This window comes from Phyllostomus hastatus, unplaced genomic scaffold, assembly GCF_019186645.2.
Source record: "Phyllostomus hastatus isolate PE091 unplaced genomic scaffold, TTU_PhHast_1.1 phas_contig_210, whole genome shotgun sequence".
In the NCBI taxonomy this organism is placed as follows: Eukaryota; Metazoa; Chordata; class Mammalia; order Chiroptera; family Phyllostomidae; genus Phyllostomus; species Phyllostomus hastatus.
Window position 1 is genome coordinate 30,957,188 of NW_025333737.1, and position 15,401 is coordinate 30,972,588.

Consider the following 15,401-nt stretch of genomic DNA (forward strand, 5'->3'; position numbering starts at 1 on the left):
GATCTTCTTCCAATTTTCTAACTCCATCCTCAGACTCTAGCTGGGCGTTGGTGGCCGGCCACAGCCACCAACGGGCTTCGGCTCTCGCCCGCTTTTGTCTTGGCCACTTGCATCCTCTGGCGGCTCTACGGAGCTCACACGCAGAGCTCCCCTCGGCCTCTCCCCCGCCAACTGGCGCATCGCTGGTTTTGTGGGATATGTAGAGCATCCCACCGCGGCCTCGGAGTCTCATTACATGGCGCCCGTCATTACTTCCCTACACGTTCCCGAAACATACAGGACCTCACTTTTCTCATCGGTGAAGTGGGGGCTTGGCCAGAGTTTTCCCGTGGCCGCCCACGTGAGGACCCTAGGACTGGGGGGAGCAGGAGGACTCCAGGAACGCTGAACCCTAATTTAAGCGTTACCTTGTGACCCCTGACCTCCGTCTCTGTAATTTATTAAGAAAGCCAGGTGTTCGGCTTTTGTAGCTGTGCCCGTGATGACCTGGCTGAAGCCAATTTTTCTCTCAGGGTCTGAAGGGCATTCATGAAACGGGCTTTCAAGCTCGGATTGTCCTCCTCTGCTCAGTCCCGTGTGGCAGACGTCTGGAGAGGAGCGTTATGCCATTTCCCAAACATCCGGACTCCGCCCCTTCCCTTTGTAAATCTCGCGAGAATGCCGCGCCGGACAAAAGTGAGCATTTTTGGCCTTCCTCGGCTTCCGTAGGTTGGAGTCACAATTCCTAAATCAGTGTTTCCGGGTTGCTTCGAGGGGGGCTGTCCTCAGCGGTGTTGAAAGTGGAACCAAACCCCGGAGGTATCAGTAAGTAGGGGACCTAGTCGAGTCTGAGTGTTTATCTTTAGTCCCCTCATTTGATTCCTTGAAGACCCTGGTGAAGCTTAGCAGGAGGGCCCAAGATTTCTGGATCCCCAGCCCAGTGACTCAGGGGCTCCTGTTCAGTTCCCTCTCCCAGGATTTCCATTCAGTTCAGCAAGCTCACCTTCCCGTCTTACAGATCAGGAAACCCAGTCTTACAGCACAGCCCCAAGGCGCTGTTTACTAGACCCCGGCCCCGGCCCTGCCCCCGGGTTCCTCTCGATTGGCACAGACCTCACCCCTCTCCATGTTCCTTTCCTTGGGTCCAAGGTCCCCTGCAGACATCGACCTCGGGCACATTCCCGTCAGTCACCCTCTACTGGTCTCCCTGACTGTCTACAGGCCTAAGCAGCATGGCCTTATTCCGGTCGGGCCTCCTGGTGCTGACGACGCCGCTGGCCTCCCTGGCCCCTCGCCTGGCCCCCATCCTGACCTCCGCGGCCCGGTTGGTGAATCACACCCTCTATGTACACCTGCAGCCGGGCATGAGCCTGGAGGGCCCGGCTCAGCCCCAGTCCAGCCCCGTGCAGGCCACGTTTGAGGTTCTCGATTTCATCACGCACTTATATGCTGGCGCCAACATGCACACGAACCTGGACATCAGGATCCTGCTGACCAATATCCGAACCAAGAACACCTTTCTCCCTCCCCCAGCCAGCTCAGTCCAGAACCTGGCCCACCCGCCGGAGGTGGTGCTGACTGACTTCCAGACGCTGGATGGAAGCCAGTACAACCCGGTCAAGCAACAGCTAGAGCGTTATGCCACCAGTTGCTACAGTTGTTGTCCGCAACTTTCTTCAGTGCTACTATACCCCGATTATGAGCATGGAGAGCCGCCCGTGGAGCCGCCCGTGGATCCCTTACCCTCCACCATTAGGCCATCCTACCCGGTGGCCAGATCTCCAAAGCAGCCCGTGCGTGGCTACGGTCGTGGGGCTCTGGGTGGCACGTTTGACCGCCTGCACAACGCCCACAAGGTGTTGCTCAGTGTCGCATGCATCCTGGCCCAGGAGCAGCTTGTGGTGGGAGTAGCGGACAAAGACCTGTTGAAGAGTGAGTGGGAGAGACACTGGGTTAGGGTGGTGGAGAGCCCCCAACACTCCTTGCCCTCAGCACTGCCAAGACTGAGAAGGGTGGGGCCATCCGTTTCTCCCCCCCTCCCGCCGCCCCCCAAATGTCACACACAGTGCCCAGCACTCAGTTGATGCTAAGGAAATCTTGTTAAATGAGTAAAAGCAGCTTTGTCAATGTGTGGTTTAGTCACCACTCAATCAGAATCCCCAAATGTGGAGCCAAGGAAGCTGCACTTTTAACAAGGTCTCCAGCTGAGGCACCCTGGAGTTTGAGACCCTGGGAATAAATGGGTGCGTAAGTTGTGGGTAGCGGTGGCAAAGACAGTAAGAGGGGACTCAGGCATGATACGGTTCTTGAAAGTCTCTGTCTGGCTCTGGTGCCCACTGGTACCCCCAGTTCTCCAGACACATGCCAGCCCCTGCAGGGACTACCGTGCTTCCCTGGCGCCTTCCCGTCCTAGCTTTCCCGTCACCGACCACTTCTCAGCTTAGTCCTTTCTTTCTGCCACCCGCCTCTGGAGATAGGGTGCTTAGGGACACTCTTCCCCAAACTGGCCCATACTCTTCCTCCCCAGTAAAAAGGTCTCACTGTTCTGGACTCCTTCCTCAGGCAAGTTGCTCCCCGAGCTGCTCCAGCCCTACGCAGAGCGTGTGGAACATCTGAGTGAGTTCCTGGTGGACATCAAGCCCTCCTTGACTTTTGATATCATACCCCTGCTGGACCCCTATGGGCCTGCTGGCTCTGACCCCTCCCTGGAGTTCCTGGTGGTCAGCGAGGAGACCTATCGTGGGGGGATGGCCGTCAACCGCTTCCGCCTTGAGAATGTAACCCCCGAGGGAGACTGGCAGAGGGAGGGGATGGGGAAGGCCATTGTGGGGGAGGCTGTTGGAAATGTACCATGACCCCAGAGGAGAGAAGCGAGGGCTCAAGGTGGTAGAAAGAGGCAAGGAGGAGCTTGTTCCCAGGTTGTCCTCTGAGGCCAGCTCTACCTCTGGGGTAAGTAGGGGAAGATAAAGGGGGCAATTTGGGTGTCAGTGTTTGCCCTTCTTCATCTCAGCCCTCCACACCCCTCCTCCTTTACTTCAGGGCCTGGAAGAGCTTGCCTTGTACCAGATCCAGCTACTTAAGGACCTAAGCCACAAGGAAAATGAGGAGGACAAAGTCAGCTCCTCCAGCTTCCGCCAGCGAATGCTGGGAAAACTGCTGCGGCCTCCACATGTAAGCGTGTCCTCCCTTCCTCCCCCCTGCTTGCGTGGGCTGGAGATGCTGGAAGGCAGAGACTGAAGGATTTAGCCTAAGCATGGGCCTGAGGACCCTGACAACTGGGGTTCCTCTTATGTACCCCCAGAAGAGGCCCGAGCTCCCCTCGGATCTCTATGTGATCGGGCTGACGGGCATCAGTGGCTCTGGGAAGAGCTCAGTGTCTCAGCGGCTGAAGGGCCTGGGGGCATTCATCATCGACAGTGACCAACTGGGCCATCGGGCCTATGCCCCGGGTGGTCCTGCCTACCAGCCCGTGTTGGAAACCTTTGGAACAGGTAATAACTGGACAGAGCTGAAGGAGGCCTGAAGTGGGGAGATGGCCCGGTCTCCTTGCCCAGTCCTCTGTCTCTGTCCTCTAGACATTCTCCTTAAAGATGGCACCATCAACAGGAAGATCCTGGGCAGCCGGGTTTTTGGGAACAAGGTAAATGCACACCTCTCCAAAGGTTCTCAGTTGCTGTAGATCCAGGGGTTGAGGCCCAATGGACCTCTCTGGGCTGGCTCCGTCTCCCAGGGGAGGTAACTGCTGCGCACTCCCTCTGTCTTGCTCCTCAGAAGCAGCTGAAGATGCTCACAGACATTATGTGGCCAATTATCGCAAAACTGGCCCGAGAGGAGATGGACCTGGCTGTGGCTGAGGGTGAGTGGGAGGGATGATGGGAGTGGCTGTGGGGTGCAGTTAAGCACATGCTTTTCCTAAGAGTTTCCCCACTCCAAGCCAGACCATCCCCTTTGCCAGGAACTGTGTTTCATTGGCTCTCTGACTGGTACCAAGTGACAGGGTACCGCTGGCAGTGACTGGGGCCTCCCTATAGGAAAGCGTGTATGCGTGATTGAAGCTGCCATGCTACTTGAAGCCGGCTGGCAGAACATGGTGCATGAGGTGTGGACCATTGTCATCCCTGAGACTGAGGTATTTGGAGCCCACGTGCCACCCGTCTCCACTGCAGACCGCGTCCTGCCCTAAGCCAGTGGTCCAACAAATGTCATGTCTGTGCCCAGGCTGTAAGACGAATTGTGCAGCGGGATGGCCTGAGTGAGGCCGCAGCTCAAAGCCGGCTGCAGAGCCAGATGAGTGGGCAGCAGCTTGTGGATCAGAGCCACGTGGTGCTGAGCACCTTATGGGAGCCACACATCACCCAGCACCAGGTTGGTGCCCAGGGAAAGGCTGGGTTGTGGGGATGGAGTCGCCAGTGGCTTCCTGTCTGACTCTCTCCTCCCTTCCTCCCAACATTCTGGCTTGCCCAAAGGTGGAGGAAGCCTGGGCCCTCCTGCAGAAGCGTATCCACTAGATGCCACCAGGCCGTGACTGATAATGAGTTTTCTGTGGGGCCAGATGGGCCCCTGGAGCTGAGGAGAGATCCAGTGGTGAGAAGGAATGGGGGCTTCATTGCTCACCCTAGAGCTTGAGCCTGGAGGGCTCTGAGCTGGGCAGGGCAGGGCAGTGCCTGGTGGACACAGGAAGCCTACCCATCTTGCTGGCGTTTGGCCATCACTGAGGATGTGGTCCATAGGGGATCAGGACCCTCTGGCATTCCAACCCCATTCTTGCCTACCCCTGCCTGTAATACTTGTGGCTGGGGTGGGGGCGGGAGGTCAGGAGAAGGCAATTACTGGAACTTTTAATACAATTAAAGGTGAATGATTGCAGGTGCTGCCTGTATGGTGTCTGCTTCCTGTTCTGATGTCTCTGGGTGTCTTTGGGACCCATGATCCACAAGTGCAGGGCTTAGGCTTGGCGGAAAGCTAGCAGTGCAGTGGTTAAGAGCATGGCCTTTGGACCTAGCCAGACTGAGGTCAGCCTTGGCCCTGTCACTGGCTGGCTGTGTGCATCTGGACAAGTTACACTATAGGTTCCTCGTTTCCTTATCTGTAAAGTAGCATAACTTGGCCAACGAGCTCTTTGATAGCGTTAATTCCACAAATATCCAGCCAGACGCTGGGCAGAGTGTTGGGAGGACCGTCCTTCAACAAGCCAGGCAGGCCTCTGCCATCACAGAGCCTGCAGCCTGGAGAAGTGGGACGAGGTGGTCAGGACTACAAGTCGGGGTCGCCTGGCGGGGGACGGCGTCCCCGGGAACCGGATGGGCCTAGCAATGCAGGTGTGCACAACTATCTGCGACATTACTAGAACAAGCCTTTTGGATGGACCCCATTTCACAGAATGTGCTTCATGCAGTCCATCCGAAAGAAGGGAGAGAACAACCTGTGCCAACTCAAAGAGCAGAGGCTACCCACTCTGCGGGAGCCGCTTCCCCGCGCTGCGCATGCGCACCGCCCGAGCCCCGCCCCTTGCCTTTGGTCGTGGATTCGTGGGTTTGGATCACATGGGCTCACCTCGCTCTTGACCCCGTGCGGCGATGCGCGCGCGCACCCGCTAGTTGATTTCCGGTGCGGTGGGTTGGAGATGACGGAATCCGGTGCCTCCCCGGAGGACCCCTGGGTCAAGGCAAGCCCCGTGGGCGAGCACGCCGGTGAGGGGAGGGCGGCTCGGGTGCGTGCACGTAGGGGCCCCAGAAGATGAGGGAAGTCTCTCTGGTTCCCGAAGTATCCCCACCTTCGCTCTCTGGGCCCAGGGGCTGCAGAGAAGACAGCTCACCCCCTGCGCGTTCCAAGGTGGGGAGATGACTGAGGCTTGTGTGCGCAAGTGTGAGGGTACGGGGTTTGCGACTGGGGAGGTGGAGGTGTGGGGCGGGCGGGATCATGCCGAGGGGCGGCGCTCCCACGAACTATCCAGTTTTAGCTCTGGGGTGAATCCTTTAATTGCCTGCATGTGTGTGTCCGTCCTTTAGTTGCCCGAGCACCCGCGTGTGTGCGTACGCGTGCACGCAGAGTGAAAGGTGGCGACTGCCTCCCGGATGGAGGTCTGATGAGCTTTTCTCCCTTACTCGGTGCCGCAGGTGGAGTATGCCTACAGCGACAACAGCCTGGACCCCGGTGAGTGCCTCCCCTACCGGCTTCAGCTCTGGAGTGGCTGACACTCCCACTTCAGCCCTGTAGGTTTGATTGGCGTGGTCGGCCACCCCTGACCACGGTCCGCTGTCCCTGAACCTGAAACAGTGAGGGGAGGAGCTGGAAGCACGGAAGGGTTAGCTGGAAGCACGGGAGGGTGGCTTCTAGTTTCCTCCGCCCTGGAGCAGGGAAGAGATGGAAACAGTGACGGCCCTCATCAAGCCCAGACGTTCCTTTGTGAGCCAAGGAGCATCATTGCAGGACAGGAGCACTGTAGGCACTAGGGACAGGAGCATCGCAGCATGGCGCCACAGGAAGTGGGTGGCCCAGTATGGCTGGCTTTTGAGTTTAAGTGGAGAGGTCAGCATTTAAGGATCAGGGAGCCATTGTGCCCACAGGTGTCTGAGGGGCTAGCAGTGTTCCCCCACCTTACCCCTTAGTGATCGGGGCCTCTCTTTTTCAGGGCTCGTTGTAGAAAGCACCCACAAGGGGAGCATAGTGTCCAGAGCTAATAGCATTGGTTCCACCAGTGCCTCTTCCGTCCCCAACACAGGTAGGCAGCAACATCCCCCAACCTGGTGGGGCTCAGATATGCCAGCATTTTAGTATCTTTCTTAGTCAGGAAGCTCCAGCTATCTACGTGAGGTGCTAGAGCCCTAGTGCTAGACACAGGGTCTCGCCATCTCTCACCTCGTCTAGAATATTAGGTTCCCGTCTGCCATCTGGGCACGGTTTTCCCAGGTGGGGGCAAGTGAACTGGCTGGGCCTCACTGGGCCCCAGGATGACCTCTTCCTGCCCCCAACTCTTGAGTGCAGATGACGAGGACAGTGATTACCACCAGGAGTCCTACAAGGAATCCTACAAGGACCGGCGGCGGCGAGCGCACACTCAGGCTGAACAGAAAAGGAGGGATGCCATCAAGGTGATTGGAGAGAACTCGGCCAGCTCAGGGAGGCCCTGGACACTTGAGATTCCTTGTGCCCTGACCCCATCAGACAGCCCCGAGCGGCCTGGGGACAGTGAGTCCCGTCCCTGGACATGAAGCGCCTCCCCGCTTCCGGCCCCTCGCCCCTTAGTTGTGAGCCTAGAATGTGGTGTTGTGGAAGAAAAGCTTTGTGCCGGTTTGCCTTTGATCCCTCCGCGTTAAGGGACCTGTTTCCTGCACTCTCTCCACAGAGGGGCTATGACGACCTTCAGACCATTGTCCCCACCTGCCAGCAGCAGGACTTCTCCATTGGCTCCCAAAAGCTCAGCAAAGCCATCGTTCTGCAGAAGAGTATGGCCAGGGAGCACGCCGGTGGGGTTGGAGCCGTGGGCTGGGAGAAGGCCAGCCTCACTCGAGGTCGGCCTGGCCCGGTGGGGTGCTTGTACGGGGAGAGCTGGGGGGTGGGGACAGAGGAAACAAGATCCGCCTTGTCCTCCGACTGAGATTTCCTCTGTGTCCACCCCCTTCCCACCCCCAGCTATTGACTACATCCAGTTCTTACACAAGGAGAAGAAAAAGCAGGAGGAGGAAGTGTCCACTCTACGCAAGGACGTCATGGCCCTAAAGATCATGAAAGTGTAAGGGGGTGCTGAACCATGGGGACCAGGCTCCTGAGGGGACCGAGGCTGACTCCAGCTCGAGGGCCCCATCAGATAATACTCCTGCTCCCTTGGGTGGTCACTTGGAGGCAGGACCCTGTACCCCAACAGGTCCAGACACAGCAGACGCTCTGGAAAGCCTGTTACGGTAATAAAATGAAGGTTGGAGGAGATAGGTCTCCATTTTTATCCCAGAAGCAGTATCTAGCTGAAGAATATAGCCCATAGGCTCTCTAGGAGTCCCCTTCCGGGTGGGGGTGGTGTGGAGGGGCACCCCGTTTCTCCTGGCCTGGTAGGGCTGCCGTAGCTAGTGCCTTAGCCCTGGTCTGCTTGCTTTCAGGAACTATGAGCAGATTGTGAAGGCACACCAGGATAACCCCCACAAGAGCGAGGACCAGGTCTCCGACCAGGTTAAGTTCAACGTGTTTCAAGGCATCATGGACTCCCTGTTCCAGTCCTTCAACGCCTCTGTCTCCATGGCCAGCTTTCAGGAGCTATCGGCCTGTGTCTTCAGCTGGATTGAGGAGCACTGTAAGCCTCAGGTATGGGGCAGCAGCGGTCCTGGGACCTGGGGTCTCCTCCCCGACCTCAGGCATCGTGACCCAAGGCACTTTCAGAAAAGTAGGTCGCAGGTTTTAGGTTTCTTCAGAGTGTGTCTACAGCTTTAAATACTCTTGTTTCCCCCTCTGCTTTCCAAAGTCCAGATCCTTCTATTACAGTTTGTCAGGTACGGTCTGAGCACTTAGCCCTGCGAGGTCACGTTCAGCCTTGGTTTAGCCCGTGCCGTGGCCACCTCCGTCATTCCTCGGCTGCCCCCGTCACTTGGAGCAGAATTACTTGGGGTTTTTGGATTTCTGGCCCCCAACCCTGGGTCTAGTAAGGTCGTTTTATTTGTGATAGTGTAGTTTGTTAATGGTATTAAACTGAGTCTTCTGCTTTTGAGGACTAGTCACTTTTTTTGAGGGTTGAACTTGTATCTGAGATTCCTGCTTTCTTTTTTATTTCTCAACATTTTTATTGTGAGACACTTTAAACATACTGGAACATCAAGAGAATGTACAATGAACATTCATATATCTATCACCTAAAGCACAGGTCTCCAACCTCTTTCCATGGATGGGGGGCGGTGCAGGGCAGAGCTCAGGCCGTGATGCAGGCCAAACGCCACGCATCTCCTGCTCTGCAGCCCGGTTCCTGACAGGCCACAGGCTGGTACCAGTCCACAGCCCAGGCGTTGGGGACCTGCTACCTAAATTCTACTGTTAACGTTCTCTGTGCTTGCTTTATCATATAGCTGTCCATCCCTCCATCCTGTTTGGGGGGGACTGAAAAGTGAACTGTGGACATCGGTGCTCCCCGGGGGCTGCTTTCACTAGAGAGCTCACCTAATGGAGGCAGGCGTCACAGACAGCTCTGCGCCCCAGCTGAGCGGCATCTCTTACTCTCCTCCCAACAGACCCTACGGGAGATCGTGATCGGTGTGCTGCACCAGCTGAAGAACCAGCTTTACTGACCTGCACAATAGCCAGCGAGAGGCCCGTCTCCTACTTGGTCCCAGAGCCACTGGGGTTATGAGGTTGGACCGCGACACCTGCCGCCAGTCAGCGGGCTTCCCCCTGGCGTCCGGCTCCCTGGCCCGCCTCGTCCACGGTGGGGCTGGGGTGTTTGTTTTGTGAACGCTTCTGATTAATTTATTGTACTGACCGTAGAGCTCGAACCTGCCCAGTCTTCGCCCACCCCTCCCCACAGAAGTCCTCAGAACGGGGGTCTGCTCTGGGCACCCCCCTTCTCCTAAGCCTCAGGTTTCAAATTTCGCCACATGATCTACTCATATTTAGAAACTACTGTTGGCCTGTTTGGTCTCTTGGGCGGTAAGTGGCCCAAGCCACTTGGGCCGTAGATGGACAGGAGAAAAGGATGAGGAGGAACTACTTCCACAGCTGCAAAGGGTGAAAGGCCACTCGTGCCTAAGCCAGAGCTGCCTGGTCCGCCCGAGGTAAAGCCACAGCTTTCTGGGCTGGGCAGGGCTGCCAGGTTCCCGCTCCTGCCTCCTGCTCTCTCTCCTCCCCCTCTGCTCTGGGCAGTCGAGAAGCAACCTCCCCACCCGCTCCTCCTCTGTCCCCACAGGCAGCGGCACTGCACAGCAAAGTCCTGTGTGACGCAGCGCCACATGTTCAAGTTTTTATTTTTCTAAATACCAACAACACAATTTTGCTAATGTTAGAAAAATTTTAGAAAATTAGCCAGGCCTCAAAACCTCTCCCAGCTTTAGTCAGGCGCACCCGGGTCTCCACTGTCTCGGGGCTGCCTGCACTCCTCCCAAGGCTTGGGGGTGGGTGGAGGCCTGCTGGGGGGTCAGAACCAAGGGAGTCCGAGGGGCAGCCCTGTGCCCCCTGGCTGCTGTGCACGATAGCCTCTCTACCCTCGTCCCCCTAGCTCCCCCTTTTGCCTTCCTCAGATTTGATATCTGAGGTTTGATTATCCAGAGGAAATTAAATATTTTTATATCAAATTATATTACAATAAATATTGCCAAATGCTTTCCTTCAGCTTTGTTCCAAATCTAAGAGGTAAGGCTCCTGCAGCTGAAATGCAGACGACGTAGTGAGCATAACCACCCACTCTGGGCAACTAGCACTCCCCACCTGCTCTGCCTAACACTGGTCTGTGCCCCTCCCACCTGCTCCGCTCAAAGGTGGAAAGCAGCGGCACTAACAACAAAAACTGGCCTAAACAGGGCAGCCAGTCCGGGACATCTCTGTCCCAGCCCCCCAGTCCTGCCGCAGGGGCTCTCAGGGGTCTGGGAGCTTGACGTTGTAGTCCTCATCTGTCTCTATCCCAACTTCCTCCTGCGGGGCAATGAGACAAGTGAGGGAGACCCGGACACACAGCCCAGGGGAGCAAGGAAAGGGGCGAGATCCACTTACAAAGAACTGCTTCTTGCTCTTCGGATACCCTTCAAGGATTGCGTCGCACAGCTCTGACGCCTGAGAAGAAACAAACCCACCCTCTGCAGACCGGCAGGACGGGGCCCTGCCCGACGGCCCCGTGACTCCGCAGCAGCTTCTCTGGGGCTGCCGTCTCCAGGGCCTGCCTCGGAGTTCCTGCACTTACCATCCTCTTGCGCTTCCTCCACTCCTTGCAGTACTTCTGCCTCTCCCTGTACACCTGGCCGGGGAAACGGGTTCCTTTAAGCCCTTAGCCCCGTGGCAGTCGGCAGTTGCTGGAGTCAACCCTTGTCCTCACTGCTCTGCACGAGAGAGAGGCTGGCCCTCCTAACCCACCTGCTCTTTCTCTTCCGGGGTCACATGGTTGGTGGCTGCTTTGATGTTCTTCAGTCTCTCGGTGTAGCCAGCACATTCCTTCTGCAGCTCCTGGATCTCTCTCTGCATCTCCGGTGTCGTCAGGGCGCTAGTTAACTCCTTCAGCTCTGAAACCACATCTCCCTGGGGTCAGCTGCTACCCCGCAAAGGTGTTCTTTTTCCCCGTGCGCACTCCCTGAGGTGGGGAAACAGGCCTCTGCTCGCTCTGGATTCTGCACGTAGGGTCCAGAATGGGCCCCTTCTTCAGAAATGCCCAGGAGAGATGAACACTTACACAATGGCCAGTTTATTGGGTTGGCCAAAGAGTTCCTTTAGTTTTTTCTGTACAGTGGCTCTAGTAGTGCTTAGTTGTCTTTAACTTTATTGGAAACAATTTTGTTAGATTGTACTGTGACAATCATATCAGCATGCAATTTTTTTAAAAAGTTACCAAAACAGAATTTTTGTGCAGCCATTTTAACGCTGAAGACGAAGAAAATACACCATATGTTCAGCATATTATGCTTTTTTATTTCAAGAAGGGTAAAAACACCTCTGAACGGCAAGAAAAGATTTGTGCGGTGTGTGGAGAACATGCTCTGACTGATCAAAAGTTGTTTGCGAAGTTTCTTGGATCTACTGACATTTTGGCCAAATAATTCTTTGCTGCAGGGTTGTCTTATGCATTGGAAGATGTTTAGCAGCACCCGTGGCCTCTACCCACCAGAAGCCAACAGCGGGAGATAGCTGACATAAAGTTATTCATGAAAATGAAAAAAAGTGTCTTTTTTACAGATAAAACTAAACTGACTTTTTGGCCAAGCCAATAGTTTCCTTTCCCCCTCCACCTACAAGTAGTGGTCTGGTGTGAGGCTCAACAGACTGTTAGCCATAGCCAGTTAAAAGAGCTCGGAGTAAAGGAAGTGTGGGAAGATTATACTGATAATCATGGTAAAGAAAGCAAGTACTTGTCTTGCCCATTTGTATTTCAAAAGCCACTGGCCATCATACACTTCTTTTAACGTAATGCCATGGCAGCCCAGCAAAGGGATCTTCACCGCAATGGGACAACCGTTCCCTCAGTAACTCCTGACCTCTGGACTGACCCGGGGGCTAGGGGCACCCGCCCGAACAGCCCGCTCCTACCGGCCTCCATGTGGCGGCAGCTCTGCTGCAAGCTCTGCACCGTGGCCGTAAGGGCCACAATTTTGGCATCCAGGCTTTGGAGGTCAGCGTCACTCACCATGTCAAACTGGTCCTGCCAAAGAGGAAAGAGAAGAGGGCTGATGTCTGGCACAGGATGGGAACCCGTGTCTAGAAAGGCAACGTGCGCATTACTTAAGAACCTGGGACTCCCCAACCTTCCAAAGGGCCTGGAGAAATAGTGGGAGTGTAGTTTTGAGAAGTCAGTTTAGTTCTGGGTCCAACAAAAATGTATCAAAGTTGAAACTTCATGCCTGTCCTCAAGGGGTTCTAGGTTGGCAGGATACTGACTAGGACGAATATGTCAGTTTAGTGGTTAAACCTCTCCCTGGGCTGAATGAGTACAGGAACATTCTTTCCAAAGTGGTGATACCTAAATTATTGGCTTCCACACTAGGAAGACTCCGGGTAGGCAAAGAGGCATGAGGGGAGGACTCGGTACAAGTCTGCGGAGCCCCTCCCATGGGAAACCAGTCGCTAGGACAGGACCAGAACAGGACTGGACCGTGGTGGGGCTCAGCAGAGGTCCCCTCAGTTGGTGAGGGGGGCAGGTGAGAAAGGGCACGAGTGCCATCCTGGGCGGTCTGAACTCTACACTAAGGCCAGGTAAACCTTTACAGCAAGTGGTAGCAAACTACAGGCCGTAAGCCAAATCCTGTCGGACAGATGTTTTAAAAAATATATAGAAACAGCCACACCCATTCGCTGCATATTATCTATAGCTGCTTTTGCTCTGCAGGGGTGGGCTTGAGCAGTCGTCACACTTGTGTAGCTGTGGCAGGAGACCAACCGACCTGCAGAGCGTGACAATAGTAACAGTCTGGTCCTTTACAGAAACAAACCTGCCGACTCCTTCAGGAGACCTTTCCACAGGGCAGTAACGTAATGAAACCTCCTTTAGGAAGATTAGCCTGGACAGTGGCTGGGTTCGGTTAAATGAGTATTTGACGTCTGCTGGGCATTAAATGCCGTGGGGGTGCTAAAGGAAGATGAATGAGAAATGGGGACTAGACGTCCCAGGACAGTGCCATCAGGGAGACGAGTAAAAAGACAACAGTGATACAGGGCGCCTCTAGAGGTGAGCGCCGGAAGAGGCGGTGAGCTGAGCGTGGCTGGCACTCACAGGTCTCTCTGCAGGAGGTGCTGCCTGGCTGCAGTTCTAAGACCTGAGTGAGTTTCCAGGGGCACAGAGGCAGAAGAGGAAGGAGGGACTGAAAAACTCTGGGCAGTGGAAGGACAATGAGCAAAGGATACAGGAGTAGAACACACAGAAATGGTCCAGTGTTAATGGGTGGAGAAACAACTGGGACAGGTAAGGTCAGAGGCAGGCTGGGGCCAAGTCTCCGGGTGCCTCCTTTCACCTGTTCCGGAGAGCGCCAGGGTTTTAAGGAGGGAAATGGCGTGACTAGGTTTGCATGAACACAGGTGGCTCTGGCAGCGATGTGGGAGGAGGCAGGAGATGTTAGGGTGCTGCAGCAGACGAGGAGCACCTGGACTGGCGCGGTGATGGCAGGTGGGAAGGAGAGGACGTGATGGCCGGCCTGCCTGCCATGTGAGATGGGTTAGGAATGGCTTCCTAGTCTCTGACTCGGCAAAGAGTGATCCCATTAAGAAAGAGGAACGTGAGAGGAGCCAGTGTGAGAGGCGAGGCATTCTGCTTCAGTCACAGTGATCTGAAAGACACCCATATGGAGGCCTGGGCTGGAGATACGAAATTACTGTGTGTTCGCGGATGGGGGTGGGGACAAGGAAAATCATCTGGCGGGAGGTGGTTCTAATCTAGAAGATTGGGAACAAGCACTTCCCAGTGGAAATGGGTCTCGGGGGCAACAATTCAGGATTTTCTGTTATCTATTATATTCCAAGTCTGGAAATCTCAGGAAGTGTGGGTCACGGCAAGGGAGCACACGCCGATTTAAAGAATGGCTGGGGCCCTTTTCATGGCGTCAGACAGCTGGGTTTCATGGACTGCCTCAGTTCTCCCGAAGAGAGTTCACACTAGGGGCCGGTCCACCTCATACTGGGCCCTCACGCGGGTGAGAATCCGCGCAGGCTTCCCTCACCTGGTCCGCAAAATATATCTTCTGCTTGCCGTACATCTTTTCTTTGATCTTGCCTTGCTGAGCCAGCTGATCCAGCGCCTTCACCACCGCCTGGCAGAGGGGAGGGGGCGGAGCAATCAGAGTGACTCGGGGCCGGGCAGCCTGTGACAGGGGGCGGCGCGCGACAGCCCAGGGAAGCCCAAGGCTAGAACGGCAGCCGCGAGAGGGCAGGACCCCAGGCTGATTCGAGGGGCCCCAAGGCGGGGAGTCCCGCAAGAGGGTCCTCACCGCTTTGCCCAGTCCGTGTTCCCGCTGCAGGTTCCCGAACACATCCTGGGCGCTGTAGGGCCGGTTCTGCTCCCGCAGGTACTTCAGGAGGATCCCGGGGGCTACGGAAGAGATGAGCCAGGCGAGGCGGGGGCCACTCAGCCGAGGCCCCCACCCGGCTCCCCGCCGGGCCTCCCCGGCTCCCCAGGCCCGCTTACCTCCACTCGCAGCCTCAGCCCGGCCTTTACTCATGGCCTTTCCCGCCACCAAACTCCGAAAGCCGGACGTTACAGTTGCTCGGGCAACGGCTCCTTCCGGCGCCGGGAGGGGCGGGCCCCGCGCGGGGGCGGGCGGAAGGGGAAGCCTTCCGGAGGAACGAAGCGCCCCTTCCGGGGCACCGTGGTGGGTTTTTCTTCAGAACTTGGGGGCCGCTCCGACCCCCGGCCTCCCGAGTCTCTGCGGAGGCGGCGGGGCGCCCGCCCCTCCGCCCCGTGGGGACGAGAGCCGTGGTAGGTGACGCCTCGGCTTCCAGCCCCAGCCCGACGGGGCCCACGCGCCCGAGACGCTGAGCGGGGCTGAGCCTCCCACGGGATCCGCCAGGGGCAGCTCCCGCCGAGCCCGCGGCGGCTTAGGGTCCCAAGGCCGTCACGCACGGGGACGTGGCCTGCCCCACGGCCCGAGGCTCCTCGCCAGCCAGCCTTACCGTTTGTCGAGTAGGGACCAGAGGTACTCGCGGGAGGGTGGTCGCGAAGACTCACCGCGTAAAACGCCGCGCAGAGCTGGGCACCCTTGTCGGCTCGTTACCGAGCTCCGCACACAGAGGGCGCTCAACTCACACTGAGGTTCGAGCGCCAA

The 15,401-nt window shown here is 56.5% G+C and overlaps 3 protein-coding genes across 9 annotated transcripts; 2 read left to right on the forward strand and 1 right to left on the reverse strand.

The window, feature by feature from the left end:
• The first annotated feature begins 687 nt into the window (after window positions 1–687).
• COASY (Coenzyme A synthase) lies at window positions 688–4,845 on the forward strand. Of its 4 annotated transcripts, none has more exons than XM_045837485.1 (10): window positions 688–798; window positions 1,129–1,911; window positions 2,542–2,756; window positions 3,019–3,150; window positions 3,281–3,470; window positions 3,555–3,619; window positions 3,751–3,835; window positions 4,011–4,108; window positions 4,198–4,344; window positions 4,446–4,845. In XM_045837485.1, exons 2-10 carry the CDS (start codon window positions 1,212–1,214, stop codon window positions 4,485–4,487), a joined length of 1,674 nt encoding a protein of 557 aa, XP_045693441.1. In that variant the 5' UTR covers window positions 688–798; window positions 1,129–1,211; the 3' UTR covers window positions 4,488–4,845. The 4 variants fall into 4 exon arrangements, with proteins under 4 accessions (XP_045693441.1, XP_045693440.1, XP_045693442.1 ...); XM_045837484.1 differs by having other exon boundaries at window positions 703–804; window positions 1,201–1,911; XM_045837486.1 differs by having other exon boundaries at window positions 712–804.
• Window positions 4,846–5,556: 711 nt separating this feature from the next.
• MLX (MAX dimerization protein MLX) lies at window positions 5,557–10,281 on the forward strand. Of its 4 annotated transcripts, none has more exons than XM_045837287.1 (8): window positions 5,557–5,644; window positions 6,096–6,132; window positions 6,611–6,700; window positions 6,964–7,070; window positions 7,325–7,424; window positions 7,612–7,711; window positions 8,073–8,274; window positions 9,189–10,281. In XM_045837287.1, the coding sequence occupies exons 1-8, from the start codon at window positions 5,603–5,605 to the stop codon at window positions 9,243–9,245; spliced, it is 735 nt and encodes a 244-aa protein (XP_045693243.1). In that variant the 5' UTR covers window positions 5,557–5,602; the 3' UTR covers window positions 9,246–10,281. The 4 variants fall into 4 exon arrangements, with proteins under 4 accessions (XP_045693243.1, XP_045693245.1, XP_045693242.1 ...); XM_045837286.1 differs by lacking the exon at window positions 5,557–5,644 and adding an exon at window positions 5,651–5,811; XM_045837289.1 differs by lacking the exon at window positions 6,611–6,700.
• Window positions 9,900–14,933, reverse strand: LOC123817556 (PSMC3 interacting protein). The gene is made up of 8 exons (XM_045837290.1): window positions 14,765–14,933; window positions 14,568–14,668; window positions 14,301–14,390; window positions 12,181–12,292; window positions 11,017–11,162; window positions 10,847–10,900; window positions 10,660–10,719; window positions 9,900–10,581 (listed from the first exon to the last, which is right to left on the reverse strand). The coding sequence occupies exons 1-8, from the start codon at window positions 14,796–14,798 to the stop codon at window positions 10,525–10,527; spliced, it is 654 nt and encodes a 217-aa protein (XP_045693246.1). The 5' UTR covers window positions 14,799–14,933; the 3' UTR covers window positions 9,900–10,524.
• Between the last annotated feature and the right edge of the window lie 468 nt (window positions 14,934–15,401).